We start from the raw sequence: 12,815 nt of genomic DNA, 5'->3' as shown, positions 1-12,815 counted from the left end.
TTTTTTTTGAGACAGGTTTTCTCTGTGTACAGCCCTAGCTGTCTGGAACTAGCTCTGTAGACCAGGCTGGCCTCAAACTCACAGAGATCTGCCTGCCTCTGCCTGCCCAGCCTCAGCTGCCTTTCTTATACCTCCCAGGACCACCTGCCCAGGGATCTATCTGAATCTTCTCCCATCAATCATTAATTAAAATGCTCTACAAACTTGTCTGCAATTCAGTCTGATGGGGGCATTTTCTTAATTGAGGTTCTCTGTTTTCAGATGACTCCAGTTTTTGTCAAGTTGATAAAAATATAACCAATACTTTGGTCATCTATCACTCGTGGAAGAGACTTCCCAACTCACTTGAGATGGAGTCATGATGAGCATGAGTCTATATGTATGTTTTTTGATTAATTATAGGCAGGCAAGTTAGAAAGGAAGAAGCCATAGAAAAGCAAGTCACTTTTAGGGCTTCCTTGGAGATTCCCATGAATCAGCGGTATGTTTCCCTTTGAGGAGCACACCTGGACTATAAACCCACGTACTAAAAGTTGCTGGGGCTCAGTCCCACAGGACACAGTGGCACAGTGGCTCAGTGGCCAAGGTACTGAAGCCAGACCTTTGGCTGTGTCCTGAGGTTCCTTGCTAATTGTGTACCATTGGGCAAGACTTGAATCTCACAAGGCTTCGTTTCTTTGGAAGCAAAATGGGGCTAATAGAATTCACCTCCAGAGACTCACACTGAGGCCTCAAGGAGATAATCTCTGCTGATTGCTCAAGTGAAACCTGGAAGAAGTGTAATCCTTACCATCACCATGATATCCATCCTCCATGTGTCTTTCAGATAAGAAAGGCTCCCCTGTATTGCAGCAAGCAGAGGTAGAGCTCATTGATCAAACCGTCTGTGTTTCCACCTATGGGATCATCACTTCCCGGATGCTCTGTGCAGGGGTTATGTCTGGCAAGAGCGATGCTTGCAAAGTAAGTCTTCCGCCTTCCCCTCGCCTAGCAAGTCGTGCTTGTCGTAAACACATTCACATTTCATCTACACAATACTGGGGCTGTCTAGGGCAGACCTTGTCCTTTCTTCATCTGAATTGCCCAGAAGCTAATTATTATTCAGTTGCCTAAGACCAGGGAAGCATGGAGAAAGAACAGCTTTTAAAAATTACCATCCTCTTATAAGTGAGTACACACCATGTTTGCCTTTCTCAGTCCGTGTTACTTCACTCAGGACAGTTTGTTTTTTCTAGTTGCATCCATTTGCCTTCAAATTTCCTAGTGTCCTTGTTTTTAACAGCTGGGTGGCAATCCATTGTGTAAATGCACTACATTTTTTTTTTTAAAACCATCCCTCGGGGCCGGGCGGTGGTGGCGCACGCCTTTAATCCCAGCACTCTGGAGGCAGAGGCAGGCGGATCTCTGTGAGTTCTAGACCAGCCTGGTCTACAAGAGCTAGTTCCAGGACAGGCTCCAAAACCACAGAGAAACCCTGTCTCGGAAAAACCAAAAAAATCCCAAAAAACAAAAAAAAAAACAAAAAAAAAAAAACCCCATCCCTCGGCTGAGAGACATGTAGGTTGTTTCTAGGTTCTAGCTATTACAAATAAAGCTGTTGTGAACATAGTTGAGCAAGTGTCCTTGTGTATGATTGAGCATTCTTTGGGTATATACTGAAGAGTGGTATAGCTGGATCTCGTGGTAGACATTTCCAGTTTTCTGAGAAATCACTACACTGACTTTCAAAGTGACTGTACAAGTTTGCATCCCACCAGCAATGGAAGAATGTTCCCCTTGCTCCACATCTTCTCCAGCATGAGTCTCTTGTGGGACTCCTAACATAGGGAAAAGGGGCTGTCTCTGACTCTTACTGGCTTGTGGGACCCTACTCCTCATACTGGATTGCCTTCACCAGCCTTAATACATGGGGAGGTGCTTAGTCTTACTGCAACTTGTTATGCCATGTTTTGTCTATACTCATGGGAGACCTGCCTTTTCCTAAACAGAAATGGAGGAGGGGACTGGAAGGTGGGAACAGAAGGGGGGTGAGGGAAGGAACTGGAAGGAGAGGAGTGAGGAGAAACTGCAGCTGAGATGTAAAATAAATAAATAAATTTATTTAAAAATAAAAGAATAGAAAGAAAATACCATACACACATAGATACACCCAGAGCGTTTCAGTGCTGTTACTTGTTCGCTTAGCACCAAAACTATAGGGTTCATTTTGATGCATATTCTGGGGAAGGGAAGAGTAGGCTCCACGGTTGCCCTGGGAGCAATGAGGATAGCTGTAGGATACTACCTTGAGCCTCTAATTCCAATCAGTGCAGATCCCTTCATGATGTACAATGAGCACAAAGAGCAGTGGGGGCCTTTCCACATCTTGCCGACTTTAGTTGCAATGCCAGCACCTCATCTTATTATACTGATACAGCAAGTACTGGGCAAGGTCCTGCATATAAATTCCTTCACATCCCCCTTTTTACCCTTATTCTACAGCAGAGCATAAAGAGAGTCCGTCCGTCCACGTAAGACAGCCAGTGACTGTGAGTGTCTGGGTGGGAAGGGAGCCCTTTCCTTTCTTAATCCTAACGCTACTGTACTTCAAGTGCTCATTGTTCCTGGCCAACTATATAGCTGTGTTCTACACAAGTGCACAGGACTGGGCATTAAATCAGACCTATAGAGCCGGCAACAACAACAATGACCCAATTTCTCTATTAGTCAGAATCTACCTAACGAGTTATGAAATTTTTGAATGGAGATACAGGGGATCCTCTCTTACCTTCATATCCAAGCTGTAACTTTACCCACCCTCCAAAATAGAGACACAAAACCCCAGATATTACACTTAAAGATCCATGATGTAGGGACTATTTGACCCTTAAATTAATATAGCTTTTGCTCTGTGGAACTGAGATGCCAGAGGCATTCTCATATGAAAACATTTGGCAGCCAGCAGCTCTTGGGGTGACGTAAGTCGATCTGGATGACTAAGTCATTTCTTCTTTTGCCTTGGGTCAATGAGCCAACTGCCGAAGCTGAATAGATCACAAATGGAAGTCAGTCTTCCATGATTTGTACGATAATGAAATGAACCCAGACACTACTGGGCATATAGCCATCACTAATTAGATATCAGCCCCTAGGATTGCTACTATTTTTGCTGCTGAAATGACTACTAGTAGTTAATTCTTTGAAGATTGGTGAGAATTGCTTTCTCCTTCATAGTGGTCACACAAGCAAAACCATGTTGGAATGAACACAATGTATCTGACACCTAAATGCTGGACTTGGTGCTCATGAGACACATGCCTTCATGTTCACGTTATCTTTTTGTGTAGGGAGATTCAGGTGGACCCTTGTCTTGTCGAAGAAAGAGTGATGGAAAATGGATTCTGACCGGCATTGTCAGCTGGGGACATGGATGTGGAAGACCAAATTTTCCTGGTGTTTACACAAGGGTGTCAAACTTTGTTCCCTGGATCCATAAATATGTCCCTTCTCTTTTGTAACTGTACCAGTTGGATTTTTAACTGATTTGTGTGATCGATTCTTGAAAAAGAATGTAATTATCATCAATAAAATTAATCCTATTTTTCAACCAAAAATGTCAGATTAAGCTCATCTGATATTCATTGCAAGGTAAACAAATTAATATGTATTCCATAAAAATTTCCCAAGGATGTAATGATATTCTAAGGTATCAACATGTTATTGATTCATAGACGGAAGAAAACTTAAAGTAATGTCACAAACCAAGTTTCTAAAGTAAAATGAGAACAAAGATAGGTGTCTTTCTTATGTGTTCCAGTGCAAGTGGAGATGCTTGCAAGGATGGAGACAAATACAGTACACAGCTAAGATATTTCAGGGAAGCCTTACCTGACTGTTAGTGTTCCTACAAAATTCTATGCACAAAACAGTGGTACCTCACAAACAGACATAAGGCAAAATTCAGTAATTGGCAGAGGAGGAAGAGACGGTGTTGCTTTCCAGTCCAATTTGTTCTGCCCCCATCATGTCAGACCATGGCTGTAGAGGGGCATGCTGTATACGGAGAAACTAATCTACCTGTGCACAAAACTAAGCATGGATCCACCCCCACACAAGACTGTGGGTTTGCAATCCTCACTAGAATGGTAGAAAACTGTAGGTCAGAGGTGGAAGGAAATACACCTGTGGAATTTTGATCTTGATAACGGTGGCCAACAGCAAAAGGCCAGAGGCATTTTTGGTAAGTGTTCTGAAGGTCAAACTTTTCAGGTACGTTATCTCCTGGCTTTTGTTTGCTTTAGTAAAATTTAAACTGTCAAGATTTTCTTTTATTTTCAAAGTTAGTAATGATTGAATAACTATGTCTACAGTACCTGTTCAACACATTCTAGTTCTTGATTTACCTTAATTTAGAGAGCTTCTATATCCTAGGATAATATTTTCATTGTCAGAGTCCAGAATTAACCATAGCACCAAACAAATAAAATGGAAGAAAAAAATGTTATTTTCCCTTAAACAAAGTCAAAGGAGAAATAACAATACTATTATTAAATAGGGCTGTAGAGAAAATTCAAAAATGAAAGGAGAGAGAACAGGATGTGTTATTTTCCAAATTAGTAAAAATGATTGGAAAATTCCGACTACCCTGAGATCATGAATATTTCCAGTTCACAGAACATATTTTGATGTTTTAGAAGACTTTCCTTGGGATTAAGAATAAGCATCACAATAACAGCATCTGTCTGGTACCGAGAGTTGTAACCCAGGGGTAGACCATTTACCTGGGATGGACCCCAACACTTAAATATATTCGCAAGATTTCGAGAGTGGGCAAATTGGTCTTAGTAATTGTGTCTGTCTGGGGAACGGAATGAGGGATTGCAATGACTTACACAGAGGGTTGAGAGGCAAAGTTTTTGGACCAACACCCAAACCACACTTTGGTGTGCGTACAAACGTAATTCCAGACTCACTAAGCCAGTTGTAAACTATGCATAGGGTGTGGAGGGCATTGTGTGTATGGGTGTGCTTACCGACACAGGCCCTGTGCTTTTTTCCCCCCAGGTGGGGTGTGTTTATGGCCCCTCCTCTCAAAGATAAACAATAATGAGTAAATCAGTAACATTTATGAGTCCTTGCTTCAGCCGGTCACTGTCTCCCGCCCCCCCCCCCCCCCCCCGTAACACCCTATGAGTGGAGAACTAACACGTCGCTACTTCCCAAATAGGCTGTCCTAACTAAGTACTATCAGTGATACTGGCACTGCCCCTACAGCTGAATCAGCTTGCAAGGGGAATTGTGCTGCTGGGTATCACTCATCTTCCTGTGCTCACAACCCAGCAGGCTGCCCGACACACAGAAGATTATTCATGCCTGTTTGTTGATTCGGTAGAGGAGCACCCTCCCTAGACAGTGAGAACTGAAATAAGTCTCAGCAACACAGTGGTCTGGGAGAAGGCTCGCTGGAAACTTCATCTCCGCTCCCCCCTCCCGTTTCCCCTCCCCCTCCCCGCCCCCCAGCCCAGACTATCCCTTCCTTGACACAGTCCAGTTTGCAGTCAGGCCATGTGATCCAGTCTGGGTCCATCCACAGGGAAATGCGTCGCAGGCAGCACCCTGAACAAACCAGAAAAACAGCCCTCCTCTGTTCTGGAGCCCAAGGCAGCAGGGTCCCACCCGCCACTACCTTTCCGGGGTAAGGTCAGCTGTCCAAGGGCCTCCTCTCGCTGGCTTGGCCCTTCCCCTCCAGGCCAGCCCACCACAGGTAGATCTGGAGCAGCCCCAGGTCTACCTGCCGCGCCAGGTGGGTGGAGTGTGAGCTGAGGACTCTCCCTGTCTTGGACTCTGCACCCTTAGGTGCCTCGGTCTTGCCTCTCGGCAGAGCGTCTGTCCTTTGCGCTGCCATGGAAGAGGGCAGAGCCCCATCGCCCCGGGAAGAGCTGGAGCTCTCGACGCTGGAGCTGGAGAGGGAGCAGGAAGAACAGACGCCTCTCAGAGTCCAGATTCAGCCTTCCTCCGCCGAGAGACCTAGCCCAGCCCAGGTAAGGACTTGGGGCTCTGGCGGCCTGTGACAGCAGGAAAGGGGCCTGACACCGTTTAAGGGTGCTAGGGCTCCTCCTTACTAGCGTCCAGGACGCACAAAGAGGGGGGCAGGCTAAAGAAAGCAAAAATGCCTTAGGCTAGACCCCTCCACTACAGGGACTCTTCAGGAACCTTGGAGTGGGGGCGTGGCTGCTCCTTTCAATGAAGAGGGACGATTAGGAGGTAGAGGTAGTTTAGAATTTTTAACATTGTTTTTTCTTTCTTTCGCAAGTATAGAGAGTGATGGATTGAATCATATACGCTCTCTCCCTGTTTCCCATCTCTCCCTCCTCTCCCTTCCCCATCACGACCACCACCACTGGGGGCCTACTGTCTACCACCTCCGCCCTCCCCCACCTTCAAACACACTATTTTCATCTACATTGGTCATTGCTTCCTCCGGAAGAGAGATAGGCAAAGAATACAAGGAGAAAAGAACTGCGGCCCGACTGAGGGTTGGCCCTGGAGAATTTACCGGCTCAGAAAAAGGGAAATAATATCAAAGTTTTATCTCAGAAATAACTTTGCTGTCTTTTCATCTCGGAGGAAGTCCTTGGGGATGTGCAGGTTGTTAAACTCTTCTGATTCAGCCATGGCAGTGGCTGAACTTTATCCACAGATCAAATACTTGTAAAACATCAGAGAGCTTGAATTCTGAGCAACCTGTCTTCTGAGTGACCCCTAAGGTTAGCTGAGTTTTATTGGGCTCACTCAACTCTCAGGATGCATCTTTAGCCTGCGTTCTCTCATCCCACTCCACCTTCAACCCTCTTGTGCCCAAGTGCTGATTTTAGTACAAAACTCAAAGCGTGAAAACTTTACTCTTGGCCCACAGTGATTCCTGGAAACAGAGTGGCAATATCTTATTTCATAAGTACCTTGGAGAAGAAGTTGGCACCTTAGGTTTGTATGAACTGGGATCACAGATGAATGAAGTTTGGAAAATATGGCTGAAGGCAAGTGCAGGTAGCCATAGCCAGGAACTTTCTGTATAATTCTCTAGGGCAGGGTCTGGGCATAGGAATTAGAGCTAATAGCCCCAAGTCAGTCAGGCCCAGCACAACTCCAAAGATTTAATTATTCTCCAGAAAAAAAAAAGGCATGAGCTGGGACAAGGCTGTGAAGCTATATAACATCATAGGCTCCATGTGCTTCTGGGAGCCCTGGGCTGCCCGTGGACAACAGTTGAGAACATGCCACATCCATGCTGAGCATTAGAATTTTATAATTGCTTAGTGCCTGTCTTGTGGAGACTGTACTTTCAGGTCCTAGTGACTTCCTTGTTAGTCAGGTGGTACAGATGCTCTAGACTTCCTTGTAATACGGCTTTGTAGGTCACTAAACAGTGAAGTTTCAGCGACCCATGGAATGGAGGGAAGGTGAAGGGCTCCCTGAGAACCTGAAGGGCCTTCTAGAGATAATTGAATGGTGGCATTTTAGGAAGGAGAGGGTGGACAAAACCTCACCTCCTGCCATATGTCAATCATCCTCTGGTTCTGTAGAACAGGTGGAAATGCATTTCAGCATGAGAGGTCAATTAATGGGGTTCAGTAAGGACTGCCTTGCACCAGTTCAGGTTTCAGGTCTTAAATTGTGTGATAATAGGTTCTGACTTTGATGCTTTTTTAAGTCCTTCTTCTTTGCATACTCTATGCTTTGTACCTGTCTTATGTGAAATACCATAACACATAAATGCGGTTAATTATTACCAACTTAGAAGGAGCTGTCCTAGTTACTATAAACAACTTGAGACAACCCAAAATCACCCTACAGGAGAGTCTCAGTTGAGTAATTGTATCGGGTTGGTATACGTTTGCGAGGGATTGTCTTGATTGTCCATTGATATTGTAGGGTCCAGGCTACTGTGGGGGCTACCATTCCCAGGGAGGTAGTCCTTAGGCAATAGGAAAACTGGTTAAGCATGAGTGAGTGTGGGAGCCAGCCAACAGCATTCCTCCGTGGATTCTCTTTCAAGTTCCTGCTTGAGCTCCTGCCTTGGCTTCCCCCGGTGATGGCCTGTGGCCTGGAAGGATGAGCCAAACAAGCCCTTTCTTCTTCCCCTCCACTGCTTTTGCTCAGAGTGTTTTATTAGTGTGACAGAAACAAAACTAGAGTGGGAGAGGAGGAGGGATGCTACTTTCCATGGTTTGACAGATGAAAGAACTAAGTGAAAAAAAACTTAGGCTCTGAGATGCAGCCAAACTGCTCAGGTTCTCTTAGTGCCCCCTGAAGACCCAGGGATCCAAGGTCTCAAGCTCTATGCTGGTAATCAATTTTAAGAAAATATTGCATTTACTGCCTCTCTCTGTGTGTGTGTGTGTGTGTGTGTGTGTGTGTGTGTGTATGTATGTATGTATGTATGTATGTATGTATGTATGTACATGTGCCATGCTGCACATATGGAAATCAGAGGATGATCTGGAGTCAATTTTTTCCTTCTACCATGCATGTCCCAGGGATTAAACTCAGGGTGCCATGCTTGGCTGCAAGGGCCTTTACCTGCTGAGCTATCTTGCTGGTCCCTGCTAACTGATCTTATCATGCATAGATAAATACATGTGACTTGATTTATATCATTTCATTTATAGTTGCCTAAATTACAAATTTTATTATTAATAAATACATACAGTTAGGTAATATATTTATTTTTTTAAATGACGTATGAGGACCAGAGTGGCAGATCGGGCTGATGAGGGGGAATTGCAGGTGGAAGATGGGCAGGGAATAGCATTGAGATCGTAAGCATCCCATTACTGTAAGTGTCTTTCTGCTTGGAAAAGGTAAGTTAGGAGAGTATGTGAAGAATTTTTCTTCCTTCCTTAATCTAGATTTGGAACGTAGAGGAAAAGGAATGTGAGCCATTGAACTCTTCTTTGTCAACTGTTACCATAGGTTGATGTCCCTGGGCAAAAATTACTAAAGAAATTGTAGGTGATAAGGTGATTCTGAATTTCTTTTACAGCTCACCACTAGGACCCTGACTCAGCAATCTAGAGATGCCTTAAGTGATGGCATCCTCATTGTATTAACAATAACCAAGTAAACTGAGTGTTCTGTGGCAACCAAGGCTTATTTGAGCTAACAAATTAGCCCAATTGCCATTCATTGTTCAATGGAGGACCAGAAAAAACCGATTCTTTTGTGTTCGGATGAAAGGTGTGTTTAGATTCAATGCCACAGTGAAGAGGTAGAAGTGCAGACTCTCCCGTGTTCTGACAGGTTTACTTTTAGTCTTTACAATAACTGCTCTTAATTGAGCCAAGAAGAAGACAAGCTTTTTGGACCAGAGATAGATAGTCCTGCCAACATATATGAATGTCACGTGCTTAGTAGCTTGCCCAGGGAGGTGGTGGATCTCTTGTAGAGTATGCATAGAAAAGTCTTGGAAATTCCACTGCTGTCTAATGCAATCATCGAATGTAAGTTGGAGTTTGCAAGCATATATAGAAGGCACCTTGTGGAAGAACCCGCCTGAGGCTTCTCAGCAGATCAGTGGTGCACAGCAAATTAGATCCAACTAACCCTAACAGCACTCAAACCCTCAATTGTTGGAGCTGAGCTATCACTCTAGGCTCATGTTTAAGGATTGCTTTCCAAATGCAACAATGTACAGTGATAAGGTTTTTGGAAAATAATTGGATCCTGAGGGGTTTGACTTTACTTATGGGCTTGTCTGTTGCTCAATTCATATTTTTTCTTTTTTAAAAGTTTTTATTTATGTTCATTTGTGTTTTGCCTCCATATATATCTGCATGAGGGTGTCAGGTACCCTGGAATTGGAATTATGAACAATTGTAAGCTACCATGTGGATTCTGGGAATTGAACCAGGGTCCTCTACAAGAACAGCAAGTGCTCTTAATCCCTGAGCCATCTCTTAAAACCCAATTCATAATTTGATAGCATGGTTGGGAAATACTGGATACTTTAGGAGGTAGAGTGTACTAGGAGAGAGTATTCTTTGGGGTTTGTCCAGGAAAGTTATGTTTTGTGCCCAACTCTTTTGACATATTTTCTCTTTGCTTTCTGATTTCTATGAGGTGAATGGCCTCACAATCCCTCAGCTGTGGTATTCTGCCAGGGAGTTAGCTGACCATGGGCCCAAACCATGAACACCAAATATTAAACCATAGACCAAATAAATCTTCGCGTTAAGTTTTGTTAAAGCTAACACCCAGCTGCTTTGCTGTAGGCGATAGCTTTTCACTCTAATCTCAATTTCCTGTCTCTTTCTGCACCTCATCCCAATCCTTAGGTAGTTCTGTTATGAATCAGCAAATGCTGTTTTCTGGGTTTTTAATAACTTCAAACCCCTTTTCTTCTATACACAATGACAAATATCACATTGTCATTTGTACGCTAAAGTTTGAAATGTTGATCTTACAGAAGCAGAGAGCAGAAACATCATTATCCCAGCAAGGGAAAGGAACAGCAGGATGGGGAGCAGGTAGTCAATAGGTAGACAGAGTAAATGCTTCACAGTGTTCTGTAGCATGGTAGAGAAATGATGGTTGACAATGACTTGTACATTTTAAAGCAGGTAGTCGAGAGGAGTTTACACGTTCCTAACACAAAAGAAATAATAAACATTGAAGCTGATGGGTCTTCCATTATACCTGACACGTGGGTTTGGAACTATCTCATTGAACTCCATAAATATATTCAAGTGAGTGATAAATAAATACAAGACAGGCAGTGGTGGTGCATGCCTTTAAACCCAGCTCCCAGCACCTTGAGAGCTTGAGAGGCAGAGGCAGGCAGATCTTTGTGAGTTTAAGGCCAGTCAGGTTTGCAAAAGGAGTTCCAGGAAGGTTTGGTTTGGTCTGTTACACAGAGTAACCCTGCCAAAAAAAAAAAAGGAAAAGAAAGAAAGAGAAGAAACAAATGAAAGAAAAGAAATACAAAAATTTAAAACTTCAAGAACAAAAATCCTGCCTCCTGTCTCCCCTTCAGATCACCCAGAGGGCCTTTGACTAACTTTCTCTTGAGGCTCTATTCTGTCCTGTTCTTAGTTTGATTCAGTGTAGTCCAACCTGTGAGGTTAAGAGCCAGATGACTGATGACCTTAATTCTGGTTTACTGGTCTCTAGTTGGACTTTGATACTATTTGTCGAAACCCAATGACTACCTCATAATCTCTCTTTACTTTCTAGACAGACAAGGAAAGTCCCTGGAGTCCCTGTAACAAGACGGTGTTTGGACGATGTAAACTGTGGATGGTCATTGTCACCATTTTTCTGTGTTTTGTCGTAGTGATCACTATAAGCTTATGCCTTATAGGAGGTAAGGATTCCACTGACTCTGTTGACACATTTGAAGACCTTGTCAAAAGCTGTGGCTTACAATGAAATGGAGAATGTACTCATTGTTATTTTACTAATTGTAGCATGAATTGAAATAAGGGTTGGGAAACTGGGCATGATTTACAACTGTAATCCCAGTTCTTGAGAGACCAAGGTGAGAAGGGCCTCTCTAGTTAAAAACCAGCTTGGTCTATATGTGAGACTGAGGCCAGCTAGAGGGTACCTTGCCTCAAAAAACAAAAACAGAAGCTAAAATCAAATAGAACAAAACTGGCTTGGAATAATGTTGTGTGAGTGTGAGATATATACAAATCTTTTTGTCTGTGTGTGTGTGTTTTGCTTAAAATTGAAGAAGTATGAAGACCATTCTTTTTCTTTAAAATTTTCTCACTGGTTCTTGAGGTCACTCTGATATTAATTTTTATTATTTTAAAATCTTGCATCTAGGTGTGTGTGTGTGTGTGTGTGTGTGTGTGTGTGATGTTGGTATGTGTACATGAGTGCAGGTGCCACGGAGTCCAGAAGAGAACGCTGCAGCATTTGTAACTGTAGAGACAAGCTGTGAGCTGCCCTGTGTGGGTGCTAAGAACTGAACATGAGCCCTCCCTCAGAAGAGCCTTAAGCACTCTTAACCCTAAGCCATCTTTCTGTTGTTTAAAATTTGAACTTGAACACTAATCTACATTTTATTACCTTTTAATACCTGATTGTTTTAATTTTCTTATAATTTGTTCAATGAAATCATTTTGTATATTTTGTACTCACATGATAAATAATAAATAATATATTTGAGAGAATTAAAAACATCTTTACTGAGGTATGTAGCAATAAGCCAGTGGTTCTCAACCTGTGGGTTGTGGCTCCTTTGGGGATTGCATATAAAATATCCTGTATATCAGATATTTACATTATGATTCATAACAGTAGCAAAATTACAGTTGTGAAGTAACAACAAAATAATTTTATGGATAGGGGCTACCAAAATATGAGGAAATGTGTTAAAGGGTCAGAATTAGGAAGGTTGAGAACCATTTATTGAATAAGCTGTCACTATTTTAACTTATTTTAGAAATAACTATTATATTTGTGTTGAATTTGTCTATGAAACAAATATTTGCAGGACACTAACTATATACTTTATAAATCATATTTCACTTTATGGTTTTATGCTTTGAATTAAAAGGAGCACAGTTTTAGTCATCTCCTTCCTATTATTAGTTTTCCACATGTTCTTCTCTTTTTCTTATTTGTGTTTTTAACCTGAGATCAGATTTTTATATTCTAGCCCATCTTTATGATTTTAATGTTATATTAAGATAATTTTTACAAGTTATTAAAATGTTTGTGAACAGAGTATATAATACATATAGTCTTCTATGCAGTGACTACAGTATATTTAGTTTTCTATATGGTGATTACAGTAGATACAGTCTTCTATACAGTGATTACAGTAC

General features: G+C 42.5%; 2 protein-coding genes across 2 annotated transcripts in view; both read left to right on the top strand.

The window, feature by feature from the left end:
• Positions 1 to 3,526, top strand: part of Tmprss7 (transmembrane serine protease 7) — a 38,819-nt gene extending 35,293 nt beyond the window's left edge. The window contains exons 17-18 of the mRNA XM_005345030.3: positions 827 to 963; positions 3,327 to 3,526. Coding sequence (XP_005345087.1) covers positions 827 to 963; positions 3,327 to 3,497 — 308 coding nt within the window. The 3' untranslated portion in view covers positions 3,498 to 3,526. The remainder of the gene's footprint in view (positions 1 to 826; positions 964 to 3,326) is intronic.
• A 2,149-nt stretch (positions 3,527 to 5,675) lies between these two features.
• The window catches only part of C2H3orf52 (chromosome 2 C3orf52 homolog), a 32,140-nt gene continuing 25,000 nt past the window's right edge, over positions 5,676 to 12,815 (top strand). Inside the window, exons 1-2 of the mRNA XM_005345029.2 lie at positions 5,676 to 6,020; positions 11,212 to 11,341. Of these exons, the coding sequence (XP_005345086.1) occupies positions 5,883 to 6,020; positions 11,212 to 11,341 (268 nt within the window). The 5' untranslated portion in view covers positions 5,676 to 5,882. The remainder of the gene's footprint in view (positions 6,021 to 11,211; positions 11,342 to 12,815) is intronic.

Source organism: Microtus ochrogaster, chromosome 2 (assembly GCF_000317375.1).
Source record: "Microtus ochrogaster isolate Prairie Vole_2 chromosome 2, MicOch1.0, whole genome shotgun sequence".
NCBI lineage: Eukaryota > Metazoa > Chordata > Mammalia > Rodentia > Cricetidae > Microtus > Microtus ochrogaster.
This window is presented reverse-complemented; position numbering and strand designations above follow the sequence as displayed.